This window comes from Heterocephalus glaber, unplaced genomic scaffold (assembly GCF_053883595.1).
Source record: "Heterocephalus glaber isolate CG9 unplaced genomic scaffold, H.glaber_assembly_v1.0 deba00001452, whole genome shotgun sequence".
Taxonomy (NCBI): domain Eukaryota; kingdom Metazoa; phylum Chordata; class Mammalia; order Rodentia; family Bathyergidae; genus Heterocephalus; species Heterocephalus glaber.
The window spans coordinates 25,892,492-25,910,904 of record NW_028258302.1 but is presented as its reverse complement, the minus strand read 5'-3'; the positions used below and the strand labels follow the sequence as shown (position 1 = coordinate 25,910,904).

At 44.0% G+C, this 18,413-nt stretch overlaps 1 protein-coding gene across 7 annotated transcripts in view; it reads left to right on the top strand.

Moving 5' to 3' along the window:
• The window catches only part of Prdm2 (PR/SET domain 2), a 122,433-nt gene that overhangs the window by 87,259 nt on the left and 16,761 nt on the right, over positions 1–18,413 (top strand). For 3 of the 7 annotated variants that reach the window (XM_087215753.1, XM_087215752.1, XM_087215754.1), the window contains one exon: positions 405–4,803. The exons of 2 other annotated variants lie outside the window; for them this stretch is intronic. In XM_087215753.1, the coding sequence (XP_087071879.1) occupies positions 405–603 (199 nt within the window). In that variant the 3' untranslated portion in view covers positions 604–4,803. Of the gene's footprint in view, positions 1–404; positions 4,804–18,413 lie in introns of those variants that run through there. 2 more of the 7 variants (XM_004850316.3, XM_087215755.1) reach the window with 1 other exon arrangement.

Sequence of the window (18,413 nt, the reverse complement as noted above, 5' to 3'; positions counted from 1 at the left end):
AAAATGAACAAATAGCTTTTATTCCAGACTTAGGTCTCAAACTGGTACCATTTTCTTTAATAGGGCCAGGTGTGAATTAGATTTGAAGCCATGGAAAAACTCTCACAAATACCCCATGTGGAAAGATGATGTTCTCTCAAACTTCCCTCATCTCTTGGGCAATATCTCAGTGTCTTTAGTAGATGACTTCTGAGGTTAAGATGGATCATGGACACATTAGCAAACCACCTTGCAATCTTGTTCAGTGTTTCTGTGACTTAAACATAGCTATTAGTAACAGGGACTGCTTTTATTTTCATGCCAGCATTTGAATTTTAAAACTGCCACATTGGTCAAAACAGAATACCTTATTTCTTAGAAATGCCTTGTGTTATATATTAATTACTCCCTTCCTCTGCCTCCAGCCCCAGAGAGGTCAGCAAACCAGGTTCCAGATGGGAAGAAGATCAGGGAGGGTACGCGGAGCTACAGGGAGGCTCCTGTGAGGTTCTCTCAGGCATGTGTGGTACCCAGGGCAGGTCAGCCTCGTGTGTTAGTGCCTCTGCCCCAGTAGTGATACGAGGACTCATTAGATTTGGCGACCTTGCGGAGTCACTTACCTGACTTGATGTGCATTCTCAGGATTCCTGCTGTTTCCTGATACTGCCTATGGGTCAGTCTCGTGACTATAAATACTTTTAAATCTTGTTTTATCAGAGTATGAAGCCTGACCTGGCTCTGGGCTTTCATGGGTATGGTTTTCAGTGCCTTGAATTTCTTTGGTGTTTAAGCAACAAGAATTAGGGATAACTATGGAGCAACTACTGTTTGGAGAGGTCATGAGGACACAAACGTGCCACTGTCACTGTCATTGATGAGGTAGATTAAATTGTAGCTGAAGAAAGATTTGGAGCTGGGCACAGTGGCACATGCATGTAATCCCAGCACTTGGAGGCTGAGGCAGGAGGATCACTGAGAGCTCAAGGTTAGCCTGTACTACATAGCAAGATCCTGTCTCATAAAACTGGGGGAAAAAGAGAGAGATGTAGAGAATAGTATTAGCCAGGGCTGATTTGAATGGCTTACTGTAGAATTACAGGATCATATTTTTTAAAAAGCTACTTCATAAATATGTTAATTCATTTGCTATAGATCTGATCAGTGCATAGTCTCTGGCCCTGGCACATGCTTTGAGAACCTCCTAGGGGTTAGACCTGTTGAGAATAAGCCTGCCTACCTAGCAGCTCACTTATGTACCTGCATGTGCTCAACTGGTATCCGCAGGTTCCACACCAGCAAGATATCATGGAGCTGTGTCTTCAAGTTGCTATGTCTTAACCAGAATATGCCACCATTTTCACAGATTGTACTAAAAATCACCTTCCTGGTGGCTGATACTTTAGAAAGAACGCTCTGTCTAACCTTTTTTGCCTCTGATGTTATCTAAAAGAATCACTTGTTTTGTACTTGACCCCACTTACACAACTTAAGGGTAAAATTCATATGAAAAAATTTTAGGTACTGTAAAGCAGAGCTGAAAAACTATGGATTTAAGAAATCCATTCATTTAACCTCTTACCCAGTACTTTCAAGAGCCCTTAAACCTACCAAGTGCTGAAGTGCCTAAATAAGAGTGTCTTTCTTCTTTGCTCCAGTTAATTTTAATTATTTTTCTTTGTTTGATAGTTAACAGAGGGTTACATTATTGCCATGAAATTTATCCCAAAAGGAAGCACAGGAGAATCGGATGAGAAAACACTGGTGTGGTCCCGACTGTTAGATGGTAGCAGCAGGCATCCCTGGTGGCTCTGCCTCCCTTTTGTGAGCTGCTGGAAATGTGCTGTGGACACATCTGTAGTGCCAGGGGTATTATCCAGGATGTGGAAATGTGTTAGGTCCCCATTCCCTCGTGAAGCGTTGAGAATTAGAAAAGAAAGGCTGGGGATTTAGCTCAGTGGTTCCGCTGCCTGCCTCACAAGCACAAGGTTCTGAGTTCAATCCCCAGTACAAAAAAAAAAAGAAAAGATCCAACAGGACCCCGTATTTTGACTTTGGACACAAGAGTGGGCGTTTATTTCATCAGAGTTCGTTTTGGTCTTAGTACAAAGCCAGGGTTCCTAAGCTGAGACCCAGGGCATGTGTAAGACTATCAGCATTAACATCTTGCCAAGGCTGTTCCAGAGGGGGCCTCGTCTTCATGTGTTGTTTGTAGTATTTTGTGGATAAGGAGTCACTTTACTTGCAGTTGGCTTCCCATTTCAGTTTATTTCTTCTTGGGAATTTGTTCAGAGATGATTTTATGAGAAATAACTTGTTTTCACTCTAGTTTCAGGTGGTTTTCCTCTGCTTTCCCTGTTGTGTACTGAGGGTCTTGTCATAGAACTGACAGCATGTCTTTTTCCCACTTCTTTACAACAGTGTTTTCAGCTGATCCTCAGCACTCAGGGTTTTACATTTGAAATCTAGCTTAGGATTTCAGAAGTACTGCCATGAGACTGTAGCACCAATTTCCTGTTTAACACTGAGAGCTTAGCAGTTTATCAGTTGGCCACTTCTAGAGCACCAGCCATTGTGTCATTCAGGGTGTGAAAAAGCCATGTGCCCCACAGAGTCCCTTTCTTAGGACAAAGCAGCAAGGGAATGCAGGCATGCCACCATGCTCAGCTTCTCATCCAGCTGTTACTGCCATGATCCTCCCTGAGTTAGCAGTCATAGCCTTCCTGAGGTTTCTTGGTGCTGAATTTAAATCTGGTATGAAGGTTCATTTCCACAGCTCCAGTGAGACCCTTGTAGTCCCAAGGTATTTTCACATTCTCAGTGCTCTTCGAAGAGCACAGTTTTTTGTTTTTATACTGAGCTCCCATTGCAGCCAGTCTAGAAAACTGAAGCAGAGAGGGCCCCCTAGGATTTAGCTCAGTGGCACACCTGCCTCGCAAGCACAAGGTCCTGAGTTCAATCTCCAGTACCGGGGGAAAAAAAGGAATACTCTGTAGAAAACTTAAACAGAGAGAAGCAGAATGAAATGCCAGACCAGGTTGTCCCATTTTCCATGAACTGAGAAAGAATTGCTCTCCCTGACCCCATGTCAGCTGCACACTCGGAAAGGTCCCTGCTGGCAGTTCTCCCAGAGCCTGTCTTTGGGATAGGACGCCCGAGTTCCTAAATAGCTTCAGAGTCATTTGTATGTTGCTGTCTTTTTAACATTTGTCTTATGGTCCCTCACCTCTTTTCTTTAACATGGTCAGTTCATGCAAGGTTATGTTATGTTGTCATTTATCTTCAGTTTTCTTATTTTCTAGGAACTTCCTGTAGAAAAGTCCCCCAAACAAAACAGACCTTAATTGACTAAAAGATATTGCATGCTCAACTTAGGATAAGCACTACGGCAAAGGATACGAAATCTACCAAGCTTGCAAGACCAGTTGAAGCTGACTCAAAAGTTGTAACATACAGCTGATTGCCTGCAGGCTTCTTGTTGCCCTGGTTAGAGTCAGGCATCCACTCCTTCGCTGACGCCCACACCCGTGCTGGGCTCCTGGGTGATTGACATCCAGAGAAAAGGGCACTGTCAGTCCGGCTAGATGACTGGCTCCTCGTCACGGGACTGGGAACTCAGGTCTGAGTGGCCCTTATCTTTGGCACATAGCAGAGAAGGGAATGATTTGATCATAACCTTGCAAAAGCAAGTTCTCTGTTATATCAGTTTATTGTAGATTTCAGGGAGACAGATTCAGATGCACTCATTTAAAAACATTTGGTCATACACCAGCTCTTGATGCTTTTCTTTTAAATGAACCATAGACGGAGAGAGGCGTTTGGCTGATCTCTTAACCCCTTCCCCGCTTTTTAAATCACAAGCAGATTGCCAGCATAATGGAGAGGAAACCAGATTGGATATGGACTCTTTTTATGCCTCTTCCAGTGTCATGTTTATACATCCAAATGGATATTATCCTCTCAGATTATTATCTGGCACTAATTTGTAACTATTATATTATGAGACTATGTAGCAATATGTCAAAGCACAGGATTCCAGGCCTGTGTAGGTGTGTGTCTCCGTGTAAGTATGAATGAATTTACTTACCAAGTTTTACACTTCAGTCTCTGATAGAGATTAAAACAAATTAGCTTCTTCCTATGTCTGAGAATCATTTCTCCATGCATTTTATGCCTCCCTCTAAATTAATGAGTTGGTGGAAAATGGCTAGGTTCTTTTCATACGGTTTTTTGTTCTCAACTTTAAAAGTAATCTACCTCTTAAAATCTGTAGTTTAATACTTGTTTGGTGAATTTGTGCCACTTTAACCCTTTCACTATCATTCCCATTTTGTTACATTTCTGTTATGGGGACTTTATGTTGAAATACTGTATAAAGCATTTGTAGCAGTTTAAAAATAAAATATTTAAAATTATTTAAATTGTTTTGGACGCTTCAATTGTATTATATGTGATCTACGTTTTACTTTTTTGTTTGCATTGTTAATCTGGAGCGTGTTCCTGTATTGAAGTTTGCTGTTAGTTTTATTCTTGTTGGAGAGTACTATAAAAGACTTATAATGAAAACATTAAAATTTACAATTTGACATACAAAAGGGGTTGTTTCTTAATTTTAACTACCATAGCCTTGAAAGGGAGAGAGAGAGACTGAGTTATTGACAGACAAGATGGTGTTTGCTTCTGCTCCCCTTTTAGCATCAAGCACATCACTGGCTGGTCAGATGTATAAAAGTTTTTTTTAATGCTGTTACTGCAAACAATAATTAGGGGAGAATCTGAATGGTACATTTTACCTAATTGTAACCAATAAAAACTTTCTGAACACTTGTGGAAGGACTGCATTTTGTATATAATTGGGAACCAGAGTGGGGAGATGAAAGGTGAAAGCGGTGGAGGACAGTTGTTTGATGACAAGAGTGTCGTGTGGTCAGCCCGTGGGCCTCTTCTCACCTTCCTCTGCTTGGCATTGCCAGGACATCTGCTCATGGCAGCCGTTATACCCTGTCTAGGGTGGCACGTAGTTGGACAGTGGTGCCAAAACCTTGTGAACTTACTTTGCTAAGACTGAAATAAAGGATTTCATAACTGGGATCTAAGCACGAAACAAGTTGTAACATTTGTGTTAAAGATTCTTCAGAGTGCTGGGGTTTTTTTTGTTTGTTTTGGTACTGGGGATCGAACTGGGGTCCTTGCACTTGCAGTGCTTTTTTTTTAAGATTAAAAGTGGTTGAGTGTAAGCAGTTTCCGGTAGTCCAGCACTCACTGTCCTTCTTCCTCTGGTTAGGGTGGGGCAGGCTGACTGACTTGCCCACGTGCTGCGTTCACATTTCTGGTCTACCGTGATCATGTGTTAGAGAAACTTGAGAAAGGCTGATGGGAGTTTGGAAATGGCTTCAGTGTTAATGTTAAACACGCTGTACTAAAATGAGTGCCGAACAGGCAGCAGTGTCTGTGGCCGAGGTGGATGTTGTGAGATAGAAAGCACTTGCTTGGAGGCAGACCTGTGTTTCTTCCTTGGCCCTATGCTTGCCATTCATCTGCTCCCCATGCCTTCAGAGTAAACAGGCATATCACAAGTGCCCTCTAAGTCCTCTGCTCTGTTGAGTTAGCCTTGGGCAAGTGCTTCTGCATTCTGGATCTACTGCAAAGGAAAGTCCACATAAGTGTGAGGTAGACATTCTGTTTTAGGGGATATGGGTGCTGTGAGATACCCACTCTAGACCAAATGTGGGCTGAGTCTCTTGCTCTTCACTCAGAGCCCTGGAACACAGCTTTTACTGAATGGAAGAGTCTTCAAGAAGTTGTTCAGTATCTGCCTTATCAGGAAGGAGTGGCTCCATTTTGGCTGCTTTGGCTTTTTGTAGGGTTATACTTTTTAAAAATAAAAGTCGGGCCCAGGATTTAGCTTAGTGGTTTCACCGCCTGCTATGCAAGCACCAAGACCCAAGTTCGATCCCCGGTGCCAATAAATAAATAAATAAATAAAAACTAAAAAGTTAACTCAAGTCTTCTGTCCCTCATCTCACTGTTTCCCCTCATAAATCCCTGTCTGGGCTGCCCGTTTTAGCTTGGTTGCTGTAACTGCTTTCTAGCAGATAATTGGTAGTCAACTTAGTTTATTGAGAATTTAGTATATGCCAGACTGTGTCTTGGATCCTTAGGATACATAGACAAAACTCTTGAGGCCTATGAGCTTATTGTTTACCTAGTGGCCCTTTCCCCTGTCGTTTACATCATATTGAAGCCTCCTGACTTTGTTACAATTCCTCCACGCTAGCACAGATACTTCTAGCTTCATGTTTGAGGGCTGACATCTAGGTGCTGCAGGCCTTCAATACTTTCACTTAAGTGCCTAGTAAAATTACAGTTCCTTTAATACATTTGGTGTTGAAGTGTTCTTTGAATCAAGTGAGTTATATTCACAAAAAAATTAATAAGAGAGCAATTTACATTAAAAATAGGTTAGCGCACAGATAGGTGTAAAGAGCAACATGGACTTGAAGGCCATGTTGCAGATGCAGTGAGGCCAAGGCTATTAGGGAGATGGTCTTTTGCTCTCTGTTCATTTTTCCAGGCCCAGCAGCCTGTGTCCCTTCCTCCCCGGTAGTGCTGATCTTGTGGATGCTGCTTTGGGATCTGATGTCTCAGAATGTTTTACTGAAATGTTCTTGAGAGTGGATTTGAGTCACATGAAAATGGGAGCCGCAAGCCCTGACTTGCAGTCCAGTGCTTTTGCATTCACTTGGAAAACTTACGTGCCTGTGCAGGCCCTGCGGCCAGTCGTTCGTAGACTGTTGAGAAGGGGGAGAAGCACCGCTGAGTAGCCTGGACTTTAAAGGCTCTGCATAATTTCAGTGCACACTTAGAAACTTCTGAATTTATATTTGAAAAATTAAACTGTAGCTCTTAATTTCTGTAGCACACGTGCGTTCTCCTCTGAGCCTCACAGCGCCTCTCATAATAATCCTTATTATCACCCTGCAAAGTAGGCACCGTTTTTATTCCTGTTAGCCAGAGGCTGTGGGGTTGTTGGGGTGAGGAGCTGGGACTGTTCTGCAGCCACTCCGGAGTCCTGGGTTCAAATGTATGCGCTGAGGGAAGGTTGAGTGGAGACAGGTGGCGCCCCCTTGTGCAGTCTCTGTCATGTGTTCATTCCAAAATGGCCCATTGGGCTCCTTTCTGGTGCCTTGACCTTCCTGCCACAGAGCTTGCCTTGTAAACAAGACCATAAGTTTACAGTGCTGTGGGATAAAAATAATAGAAATGAGATCCAGATTGGTGGGGAAGATGACATCCATGCTACCATTAAAATCCCAGATAAATTTAAACGATCAGTGTAAAAACATTTGTTTTCGAACAGAACAAAATTGGGTATCTGTGAGTGTGAAGGAAGTGCAGAATGCACCCTGGTTGATTTGAGGCGGTGCTGCAGGCCCTACTACCCCATGTTTAGTACTCGCCACTACCTGCCCTGGTTCACATCTTGTCCACTGCCCACCTTTGTGCTGTTTCCTCTTGCGTGGGCATCAGAAAGGATCTGATGAGCTTTAGGGGGAATTCAGTGAGGCTTTTGAATGCTTGGTATATGCTAGGACGCTGTGCTAAGTAAGCATTGTAGAACTTGAGTCTTGTTGATCATCGCACCATGAGGCTGGCATCATTTGCAGGCAGGGACCAGACTGGAGGGAAGTGGTTTGTCCAGAAGGCACAAGACTCAAAGAAATTGGGATTTGAGAAGGAGCTGTTGCCAGGCTGACTCCCATCCAGTTTCACTCCTGATGGTGGAATATGCCTCTGCCCCTGGCCCAGACCAAGCAGTCAGGTCCTTTTCACTAGCTTTATAGAGCCATACACTACATCTTCACTCTTCCACAGAAACCACGCTGAGTACTGTCATGCTTTTTTTTTTTTTTTTTTTTTTTGATACTGAGGATCAAACTCAGGACCTTATGCTTTCGAGGCAGGCGGGGTGCCACTGAGCCAAATTCCCGGCCCTGTCATGCTCTTGAAAATGATTCTAAAGAAGGCTCCATCCAGAGTCTCCTCAGATACCACCACAGAACCTTGAACTGCTGGCATTAATCTGAAAAGAGTTAATCTCGGCTCACCTCCCTATCTCAGCAAATAGTGTGTTATTTGCAAAACAAAATCTGCTGGTGGTAAATTATTTTCAAGTACAGGATTAGGGCCTGGAGGGTTCGTGTAAGACTTCATTTACTTTCTGGATTAAGAATAAGAATTGGAAAAACTATTAGGACTTTGCACTGAATTACTTGCTGTGGTTGTAGAAATTACATTCAATCATGAGCCGCTAAATGGGGCTTGGAAATACTTTTATTAGAGTAAATTTGTTGATCTGTTGCAGTAATAGGATTTGCACATGCTTGCATTTTCTGCCTAACTTGCGCCAGCTGGATTTCTTTCCAGCTCTTTCTGATAGTGATACAGAATGCAGGCGGATATTGCAGAGAACATAAACATTTTATGGAAGACATTAGTGCCTAAATGTGCCTTCCCATGTCCAGTCAACACACCATGGCAGGAAGCCACATTTCTAAATGCCCTTGGGTGTTACCTGAGTTTCATAGTGAGTGGAGCGAGGGCTGGAATGTTGCTTTGGTAATGACCAAATCTGCAGGACTTTGAAGGAACAGGTTTATGTTCTCAACAGGAACACCTTTAAGAACATTTCCATATCAGTCTTTAGACAGGAACCTACTGTATAACCTGGAATTCTACTTAACTGCTTAATTTTAGCATTAATTCTAAATGTAAATTTTAAACAGGATTCATTTAAAAAAGACCTGGAATTTACTGCACGGGTAAGTTATACAGTTTTGGCAATTTTAATTTTTAACCTAAAAACAATTTCAACTCAAAGCAGTTCGGTTTGTTAGTATTTAATTTTGCCAAAATGTATTTTAATATTTTTTATTGGAATGAAGTTATTTAAAACTCATATGGAGTCAGTTTGCCTTGCAGTAACATTCCCTTCTCACTTTATTTTTATAATCACATCCAATCCTTGCCAACCCAGCTAGAGGGCAGGAACGTTTTCAGATGGCTTCTATTTCCAAGCTATTATTGGACTTGTGAATTCAGGCACATTCTCCTATAGCAATTAAGAAAACATCTTCATATGGTCAATCTGGATCATCACAGTGTCATTGTGTGTGTCTCATGTCCTGTTCCTTGGGGCTAGAGAGCAACCCTATATACTGGGACTTTGAGAGGCCCCTTAGGATTTAGGAGACCTTGTGGAGGGAGTTGAGGCTGTAGTCTGGTTCGTAATGAGGCTTTGCTCTGAGTACGTCATGTGACTTAGTTCATTTTGAGCTCTTCCCAACCTAAGGCACCTACTGTTCTCATTTACAGGTAAGCCCATTAAGTCAGAGAGGGGTGACATCACTTGAATTATGTCCCACAGATGTAAGTAGAGACCCTCACAACCAAATGCTGATCGCAGGGTTACTGCATTGTGATATGAAACCATCCATTTGGGTTTTAGAGTGCCTCCAATCCAGGCTGATGCTGATGTTGTCACCTAGAAGGGGTGGCTTTGTTGCTGAGTGGCTGGCTGTACAGTGTAGTGGGAATAAGAACTGACTTTGAACTCCCCCCTGGTCTGGGATTTTGTTCCCTTTGTAACAGGCTGAACCTGAGCTTCCTGGTCCAAGTGGAGTTATGCTTCACTTCCCATTGTACAAGTGTTGAACGATGTGGCATGTGTTCCTAGGGAAGACTCTGGTGACGTTTGTAATAACAGACCTCAAAGTGCCACTGCTTACCTGCCAGGGCTTAATAACCTGCTGCAGTTGAGAGGGGGAGATGGTGAACTTGAATGTTGATGGTCACTAAGGAACTTTCAGAGGAGACTGCTGAAGAAACAACACTTATAAAAATCTTGAAAGAAGGCCGGGGATTTAGCTCAGTGGTTCTGCCGCCTGCCTCGCAAGTGAAAGATCCTGAGTTTGATCCCCAGTACCAAAGAAATCTTGAAAAAAATGGTTCATGGGAACTGAGAAACATTTCACAGAATGGGCAGTTACAACCTTGTCCTTCATCCTTCTCCTCACTCTGAGGCACTTTAAGCCTTCCATATTGGTCCTAGCCTATGTTGCTTACTGTATGTCTCTTCCCTCCTTGAGCAAGAATTGTACTCACATAGGATCTTGCATATTCATACGTGTATTTCTGGCATCAAGAATGCCCTGGGCAAGTTGTAGTTGCTCTGTATTTGTTGACTAAAATATTTGAATCCTAGCTTTATCCCATGGTCATTCTGGGACCTTGCTCTGTGAGTTACCTCATCTCTCTGAGCACTTTTTCCTGTAAAGTGGGGTGATGTCTGCCCACAATCGATTGTGTGAAGACAACAGATAATGTCTGAAGGACTGCAGACGTTGCCTGTTGTAGCGAGTCCCATAAACAGCAGCCACTGTTGTCATTGGTATCGAGAGATGTACTCTTAAATCTCAGTTGGAATCTGATGAAAAGCAGTGACTGCTGCCGGAAATATTGATGTGCCATGTCACATTTCTTGACAGCACTAATTGCCATAGCGGGAACTTCCCTCATCATCTCTTTCCTCTGCCCAGAGACAAAGGTCACAGGTGGCCTGTGACTCTTCTGGCTCTACCACCAGTGACACCAGGGACTCCAGCTGTGTCTCAGCTGGGTCAGAGCTGTTAATTTACAGCTGACAGGTTCTCCCTGTGCCAGGTGCCCCACCCACACATTAGAACTAAAGAGAAACCAGCTGTACAGACAAGAAATCATTTTCCAAGTCAAAGTGGGAAAAAGGATTCATTTTTATTCTCTCCACATACCTTCTTATTTCTCTTCAGTTTTGAACTTTAGAAACAAAAAATGTAAAAGGCCTAGGTTCAGAAGGAAACTTTCACTGGCTCTGCAAAGCTGAACATTTAACCAAAGAACCCCATCAACTGAAATATCAGAATGATTGCTGAACTTCTAAGTTCTCACTAGCCACTGTTTTGTTTTTGTTTTTTGGTACCAGGGATTGAACTCGGGACTTTGTGCTTGCGAGGCAGGTGGCAGCATCATTGAACTGAATCCTCGGGCCTACTAGCCACTGTTTTAAGGGGTTTCATGTATTACCCTGGTCTTTTTAACAGCCCTGTGAAGTAAATACTCATGCCCTCCCATCCTGTAGATTGGGAAACAGGCACGAGGTCATACCTGGTAAGGGGACCCAGGAGTCTAAGCAGTCTGGCTGGTCTCCAAATTATGAGTGCACCCTGCATCTGGCTGGCTGGTCTGGGAGTGAGGAAAAGCCCCGGGTTATGCCCCTGCTGCAGCTTCCTGGAGGCATCTCCTTGAGGTTAAGAAGCACAGAAACCCCACTTGTTAGGAAGAAGCTACCTATGTGGACTTGTGCCAGATTCAAAGGAACTAAGTGACAGTTGGAGGGGATCAGCTGTCCTTGGGAGTAGCCCATTTTGTCTGTTCTTGGCAAGTCAGGCTGTGAGCATCTCAGCCAGGCCCGGTGCATGTACATCCCCTGAGGAGTGAATCCAGGCACTACCTTGACCTGAGAATAGAAGCCTGTTCTAGATGTCTGTCCAGCCACAAGTAGAGAGTAGGTTTTTATGTGGGGAGCAACTGTCTGGGGTATAACACAGAGCTGGCTTCTGGGGCTGCATTCACATCTAGAGAAAGGAGTCATCCCAAGGGCTCCCATCAGCTTCGGATGCAGAAAGGCAAAAAATGTTTCTGCAATGCCAGGTGTTGCCGCTGTAGTCTCACTGTGTCTACCCCTTCCTGCTTTTAAAAATTGCCCTGGGCATTGTTTCACCTTGGCTTAAGGGCTAATGGCATCACCCAGCACTTCTTTCTATGCCCTCTGAGATGAATCAGGCACCCTGGACATCCTGTACCAAACCAGAGGATCCAGCAGCTTGAGATAGGAACAGAATTAATTCAGACCTAGTTAATTCACAATTCACTGTAGCTCTTGGTTCTTTGCTGGACAAGTCCTTTCTGGACAGGAAAATGTTTGGTGTGATAAACACATGTTCCTTTTTCTGTTGTAAGCTCCTAAAATGCATGCCTTAAGTGATTTGTTGACAGTTTGGTGAAAGTGCAATTAATCCCTTCCTGGGCGATGGTTTAGAATAAGTATTCTGCTTGATGTCTTGTGCTAAAAGTGGCCAAATCCTGATAGCTTTAGGCAGGTGGTCCCTACAGATGTACCTGCAGTTCATCCTCTGTTACCTGAGGCCGAGGCTAGTGAACCTGCTTGGTGATTAAGTTTCTCCTCCTGGTTTGGGATATTGCTCCAGAAGTCTTTGAATTTCTGTAATAGCCACTGTATAGGTTTGCAGATAAGAGTTTTATACTCTTGCCTTCATATTTTAGGTTCCTTTGAATTTTGCAATTGTTTGGTGAAATCAAATCTATGATAATTTTGCCTTGGTGTAAAAGCCAACTGTTTTGATCTGTCTCAGTATACTTGTGTCACTATCATAGTTGAAATATGTGCTATGCTAAATTAATTCATCATTATCATTAGTGGTGTTTATATCTTCAAAAAAAATTTGTTAAAAGTTACAGATAGAGCCCATTAGTGCTGGCCAAGAGCAAGTGTTCATTAAGGTGACATTCTGGACTGTGTCAGCACATGAAGAGGTGAGGGGAATGTTTTGCTTGTTCATAGGAATGGTCTTGTTAATCTCAGCTCGAGAAAGTGCCATGTGCCACCTGTGCTTCAGGTGTGTGAAGCGGCCCAGGTTCCTGTTCTCTCTCCCATGTTTGCTCAGTGAACCACCTGCATCAGAATCATCTGGGTGGTTTATTAAACATTTCAGACCTACTAAACCATGATCTCTGGGATGAGACTTGGAAATCTTCATTGTGTCAGCTTCTCAAATGAGTCAGCCAGATTTCAGAGTTCTCTCCATTTTGAGGAAAGAAAAAATGAATGATGTGGATCACCTGTCTCATCACTTTGCTTTCAATTTTAAATTCTTTTCCTTTGTTCATTTATAATTTCTTTGGTATATTTACACACTTTCACTTCTCAGAGCACCTTCACCTTTGTTTTCCTTATTCCTTGTGACCATCCAGTGACAAACTGGGGCCTTCCTAAGTGTCAGAACTGAGATGGAATTGCGGAGTCACCAATGTGTCCATGGTTCCTCTATCTTTCTGAGGAGGAAGTATGAGCTTTGGTCCATTTCTAGGACGAGTCTGGTGTGACACTGTGCCTTCTGGGAGGCCCACCACACTCCCCCAGCACTTGCTGGTGCACAAACACTTAGCACATACTCGGTATTTGTAGAAAAAAGCAAGCAATCTCCAGGGACAGTAGAGTCAAAATTAACCACTCCACTTCAGAGACTTACCTACGTGATCCTAATTGATGACTTTTTGGGTTAAATGTGAATCTTGAGGCAGCTAATTGCTGACCAGTGAGTACAGAGCATTGGTTCAATAATTAAAGTGAAGTTGAAAGAAAAGGGTCAGTTATTTGGTGATAGCTAATTATAATCAGTATCAAAGAGTTACTGTCTTAGGTCATAGTCCTTCAGATTAAGAATGCGTGATAGGGCCGGGGATGTAGCTCAGTGGTTCTGGTGCCTGCCTTGCAAACACAAGGTCCCCAGTTCGATCCCTAGTACCCCCCAAAAAAAATTTGGGCTGGGGATTTAGCTCAGTGGTTCCGATGCCTGCCTCGAAAGCGCAAGGACCGGAGTTTGATCCCCGGTACCAAAAAAAAAAAAAAAAAGAATGCTTGATAACCACTGATCAATAAACCATAGAGACCAGAACAAAACTGTTCTAAAGACCACTATGGTTAATTCAAAGGCATTAGTAAAATTATATTCTCCCCCTACCAGTCTACACTGGACCACATACCAAAGATCTGAGTCCTCCCAGGCTTGACTATAACTCAACATTCTGAACTTCACAGAGTAGAACTACTCAAATACTCCCTAATTTTTAGGTTCTGTTTCCCCAATTTTTGGACCTGTAAACAGGGCTACCTTCCTCTGGCTTCTGCTTTAATTCTTATCTCCTAACACCTAACATGTCCTAAGGGCTCCTGCTAGTAGAGCCATGCCGAACACATGGTGATGGATGATTTTCTTGTCATAGTTCTTCCAGGTTCAAAATAATGAAGCCCTTCTTACTAGAGCTTCAGTGATTGACTCTGTGGTGTGGTTTGATTGGGACAGGCAGCCCAGTGTCTCTTACCTTGATTTCTCCACTGTGCCCCTGAGCCTCACGAATCAGAGCTGTTGAGGAAGGTGATCCAGCTAACAAAACTGAGGGTAACAGAAATGGGCACTCTGATGAGGGAAACACAGAAGTCTTGGTCTCATTTGGTCCAGGGTGTGTGCCATTATCTGAAGGAGAATTGCCAGAACATTTTGCAAAGCACAAGGCCTGGGAGAGTGAGGTGGTACCAGAAATCCTCCTGGACTTTGTTACAGCACCCAGTGTGGATGAAATGACACAGTTGGAACTCAGCTGCCTGGAGTTTGACCCCAGCCCACATAGTAATAGGGGCTCTTGGATGCCTCTGCAGTCCTGACCACCACTGCCTGGGAGATCTTGGCACTTACATTCCCGGCAGTTTAGTTAAATGCACACCAGAGGTCAACTGTATTCGTTCCCAGACCTGTTCAGGCCACTCATGTATTGTACTTGTATGGTTTAATTCGATGTTATCCTTATCCAAACTGATGAGAGTGTAGAGTTGTTTTTTAAAAAATTTTATTGGTACATTTTATTGGTACATTTTAGGTATACAATTCATTTACATTTATCATTGGGTGTTTGTACCTGTACATGATATATCTTGGTTCTTATTTTTTTCCCCATTACCTGTGTGCCCTTCACCCCCTTTGCCCTTCCCTATTTACATAGATTTCATTTCCATTTTTTTTTCTTTTCTCATAGTTTTTCCTTTCCCCTTCCCCTCCCTTCACTCCTTCGTCTTTGGACCTTTTTCCATATTTCATATTATCAGTTATTCATTTTAATCATTTTAACTCTTGTTTACACTATCAGTTTCTCACACTAGAGAAATTATTTGGCATTTACACATGTGTGTCCTATTTATTTCACTGAAGAGGATGGCCTCGGTATGCATCCATTTAGCTATAAATGACTCTAGTTTTTCATTCTTTATGGCGGAGTAGTACTCCATTTTATAAAAAAAAACCCACATCTTTATCCAGTTTCCAGTTGATGGGCACTTGGGCTGCTTCCAATCTTTAGCTGTTACAAACTGTGCGACTATGAACATGGGTGCACATATATCACTGTGGTATGATTCTTTTAATTCTTTTGGGAAGATACCCACCAGGGGAATAGCTGGGTCAAATGGAACCTCTAGTCTTAGTTCTTTGAGGTATCTCCATACTGACTTCCACAGTGGTTGCACCAATCTGCACTCCCACCAACAATGGAGAAGGGTTCCTTTCTCCCCACAACCCCACCAGCATTTGTTATTGGTTGATTTCTTCATAGCAGCCATTCATTCTGGGGTGAGGTGGAATCTCAGTGTTGTTTTCCTCTGCAGCTCTCGAATGACGAGTAATGTTGAACATTTTTTCATATATTTGCTGCTTTTACTTCTTTGTCTGAGAAATGTCTGTTCATTTCAGATGCCCATTTTTGAATTGGGTTTTTGAATTTGGGGGGGTCTGATTTTTTTCAATTCTTTATATATTCGTAGAGTTGTGTTTTGAAAGCCAGTTGAATGCTTAGAAAGGCTCACAGTAATTTGCATAAAAATCACAATACAGTTTGGTGAGGACGGGAATTAAAACTGTGTAGGAGGTAGGATGGAGACCATGAGGTGTAGGAAGATTATGTACTGTTTTTTTAAGTTCTCACCCAGCTTTAAACACTGGAAATCGTAGATGATGTAGTCAAGAATGGCAGTGCAGGTCTTGGCCATTCAATCATTCATTCATTCATGGAGGGCTGAGGCCTGCTGGTTGGTGCCAGACACTGTGTGGAGTATATAGGAGTGACCAAAACTGAGGGAATTCACTTTTGTGGAACTCACACTCTAGTGAGACCATTAACAAAGGACTATCCAGAGCATCAGATGATGCATGCTATAGACAGAGGTAAAGTAGGGAGGGGGGAACAGAGTTCTGGAGTAAAAATGGGCTCAGGAGACACCCATCTTAAGTATAGGGGTCAGAGAAAGCCTGACCAAAAAAGGATCAGCAAAGATTTGAAGACAAGGGAACCAGCCTGTGAGCACAGGGGAGCAAAGCATCTGGTGGTGAGAACAACCAGTGCAAAGGTCCTGGGGTGGGAGCCTCCCTAGCATGCTCAAGGAAGAGAAGAGGCCCTGTGGCTGGATGGGGTGACATCAGGGAGTAACCTAAGCCAGTTTTTAGGAGCTATGGCAGCCACTGTAAAGATTTGGCTTTTACTCTGAGTGGAAGTCATTGGAGGAATCAAGGGAGGAGTAATACAGTGTGAAGCACGTTTTGAAAACATCATTCTGCTGCTCTGTTAAGAACAGAGTGGGATGGGGTAAAAATATCAACAAAGGGCAGTTAAAGGCAAATGCAGTGCCCAGGCGAGAAGGCACAGCTAAACTGGGATGCAGCTTGGGGCGATGAGTAGCTGTGGGATTCTGGATTTATTTCAAAGGTAGAAGCAAAAATTTGTTGAGGATTGGTGCCCATGTACAGGGACTGAGTGTGCTGGGGGTGAGATTATGGGCGTGTTAATTCCAGATCCCATGTAGTCATTCAAGGGAGAGCTGGAAGCAAAAGTGAACAGACTTGGCGGACAGAAGAAGGGACCCAGCTGAAAATGGAGATTTAGGAATCATCTGGCTCCTCATGGTGTTAAAGTCACAGGATTGGGAGCCCTAGAGAGTGAACATAGAGAAAGAGAAGACTCCCAAGAACTGTGTCTGGTATGCTCCAGTGTGGAGCCCTCGGACTGATCCGAAGGAGACCCGGGAGCAGGACAAGCAAGAGGGAAATTCCATCAGAGATGCAGTGAGAGCAGGTGGTCGCAGTGAGGAGTGAGAACTGGCCAGGGGGCCTCCCAGCCTGTGGAGGAGGTGCGTCCCTGGATTGGGTCCAGAGAGGCTAGGCAGGGAGCAGCCAGCACTCTTTCAAGGTGGAGAAAATTATAAATGTGTGTATGCACCCACGGGAGCAATTCAATGCAAAAAGGAAACTTGGGGAAGCCACTGGCGCCCCACCTCCAAGAAAGTGAGGGTACAGGAGGGAGTGTGGGGTCTGGCTGGGCAGGAAGGAGTGGGAAGAGGTGTCGTAGCAATGCCACAGTCTTCTTGCTGTGCATGGAGGCGAGACCACCAGTGGAGGCTGCAGATGGGGAGGCCAGTGGACAAGATGCAGTAGCCACCTGGATGGAGCGGGAGGACAAGGGCACTAGGGTTAGAGAGTTGCCAGGAGGCCTTGGTGCCCACCTTGGTGTAAAATGTGACCCAGCAGCTTGGCCATGAGCTTTTCCTTCATTGTGAAGGTCAGTGAAGGTACCGGATGTCTGGTTGAGGTTTAAGGATTGTTGGAGGAGGGCAGCAGTGTGGATTCTCTGCTCTGATTGGCTCTCTGTTAGGCCAAGTCCAGTGAAGAGTCCACCCTGAAGACCCTCTGCTTTGAGCTCCCTCAATGCCTCGGGCTCTGCATTCCTGGCTACACATGGCTGGCCCCACGCCTGTGTTGCAGAGGACATTGCCCTGAGAGGGAGGATGACTTGCTCAGACTGCTGGTGGTGAGCCTGGGACTGTCAGACTCCAGACCCCATCCTCTCTGCTCACAAGGAGCTTGTGTCAAGCCAGGCAGTCAGAGGCCCATATGCCCCTGGGGTGAGGACAGGGACCTGAGCAAGGACACGACATGGACTGAAGTGACATCTGATGGAGTGAGTCGGGGGTAGTGCAGCAGGAGCCCTTGTGGGAGGAGGTCCACACCTGGGCTGGAGTAGGGTGCATTACCAAGTCCCAGATATGTCCTGGGTCCCTGACTTGTCCAGGGAGATAGCTCAGCTGTTTGCTAGTTCTCCAGATGTGTTTGTGGAGGAGGATCTCAGAAAAACCCCTTTGTACAGCAAGCAAGTGCACCCCTGTCCAAAATCAATGGCCTTTCCTTGGCAGCTCACAAACCCTCAGATCCTCTGCTTATAAAAGACGGAAGATTCCATGTAACAGATCTGCTATTCAACATTCAGAAAAGACCCAAGGCACACAATTGTAATCATAGAGACTAAGGAGATTGAGGTACCATTGCAAGTTCAAGGACAGCTGAGATCCTGTCAAATAAAAAACAGAGCTGGGGATGTACTTTAGAGAAAAGTGCTCCTGGGCTCAATCCTGTGTCTGGGGAGTGGGAGAGAAGAAGCAATAAAAAAGAACCAGTCCCAAGGAAGAGACCTGAGTCCTTAACCCTGGTCTTGTTCCAATTTCC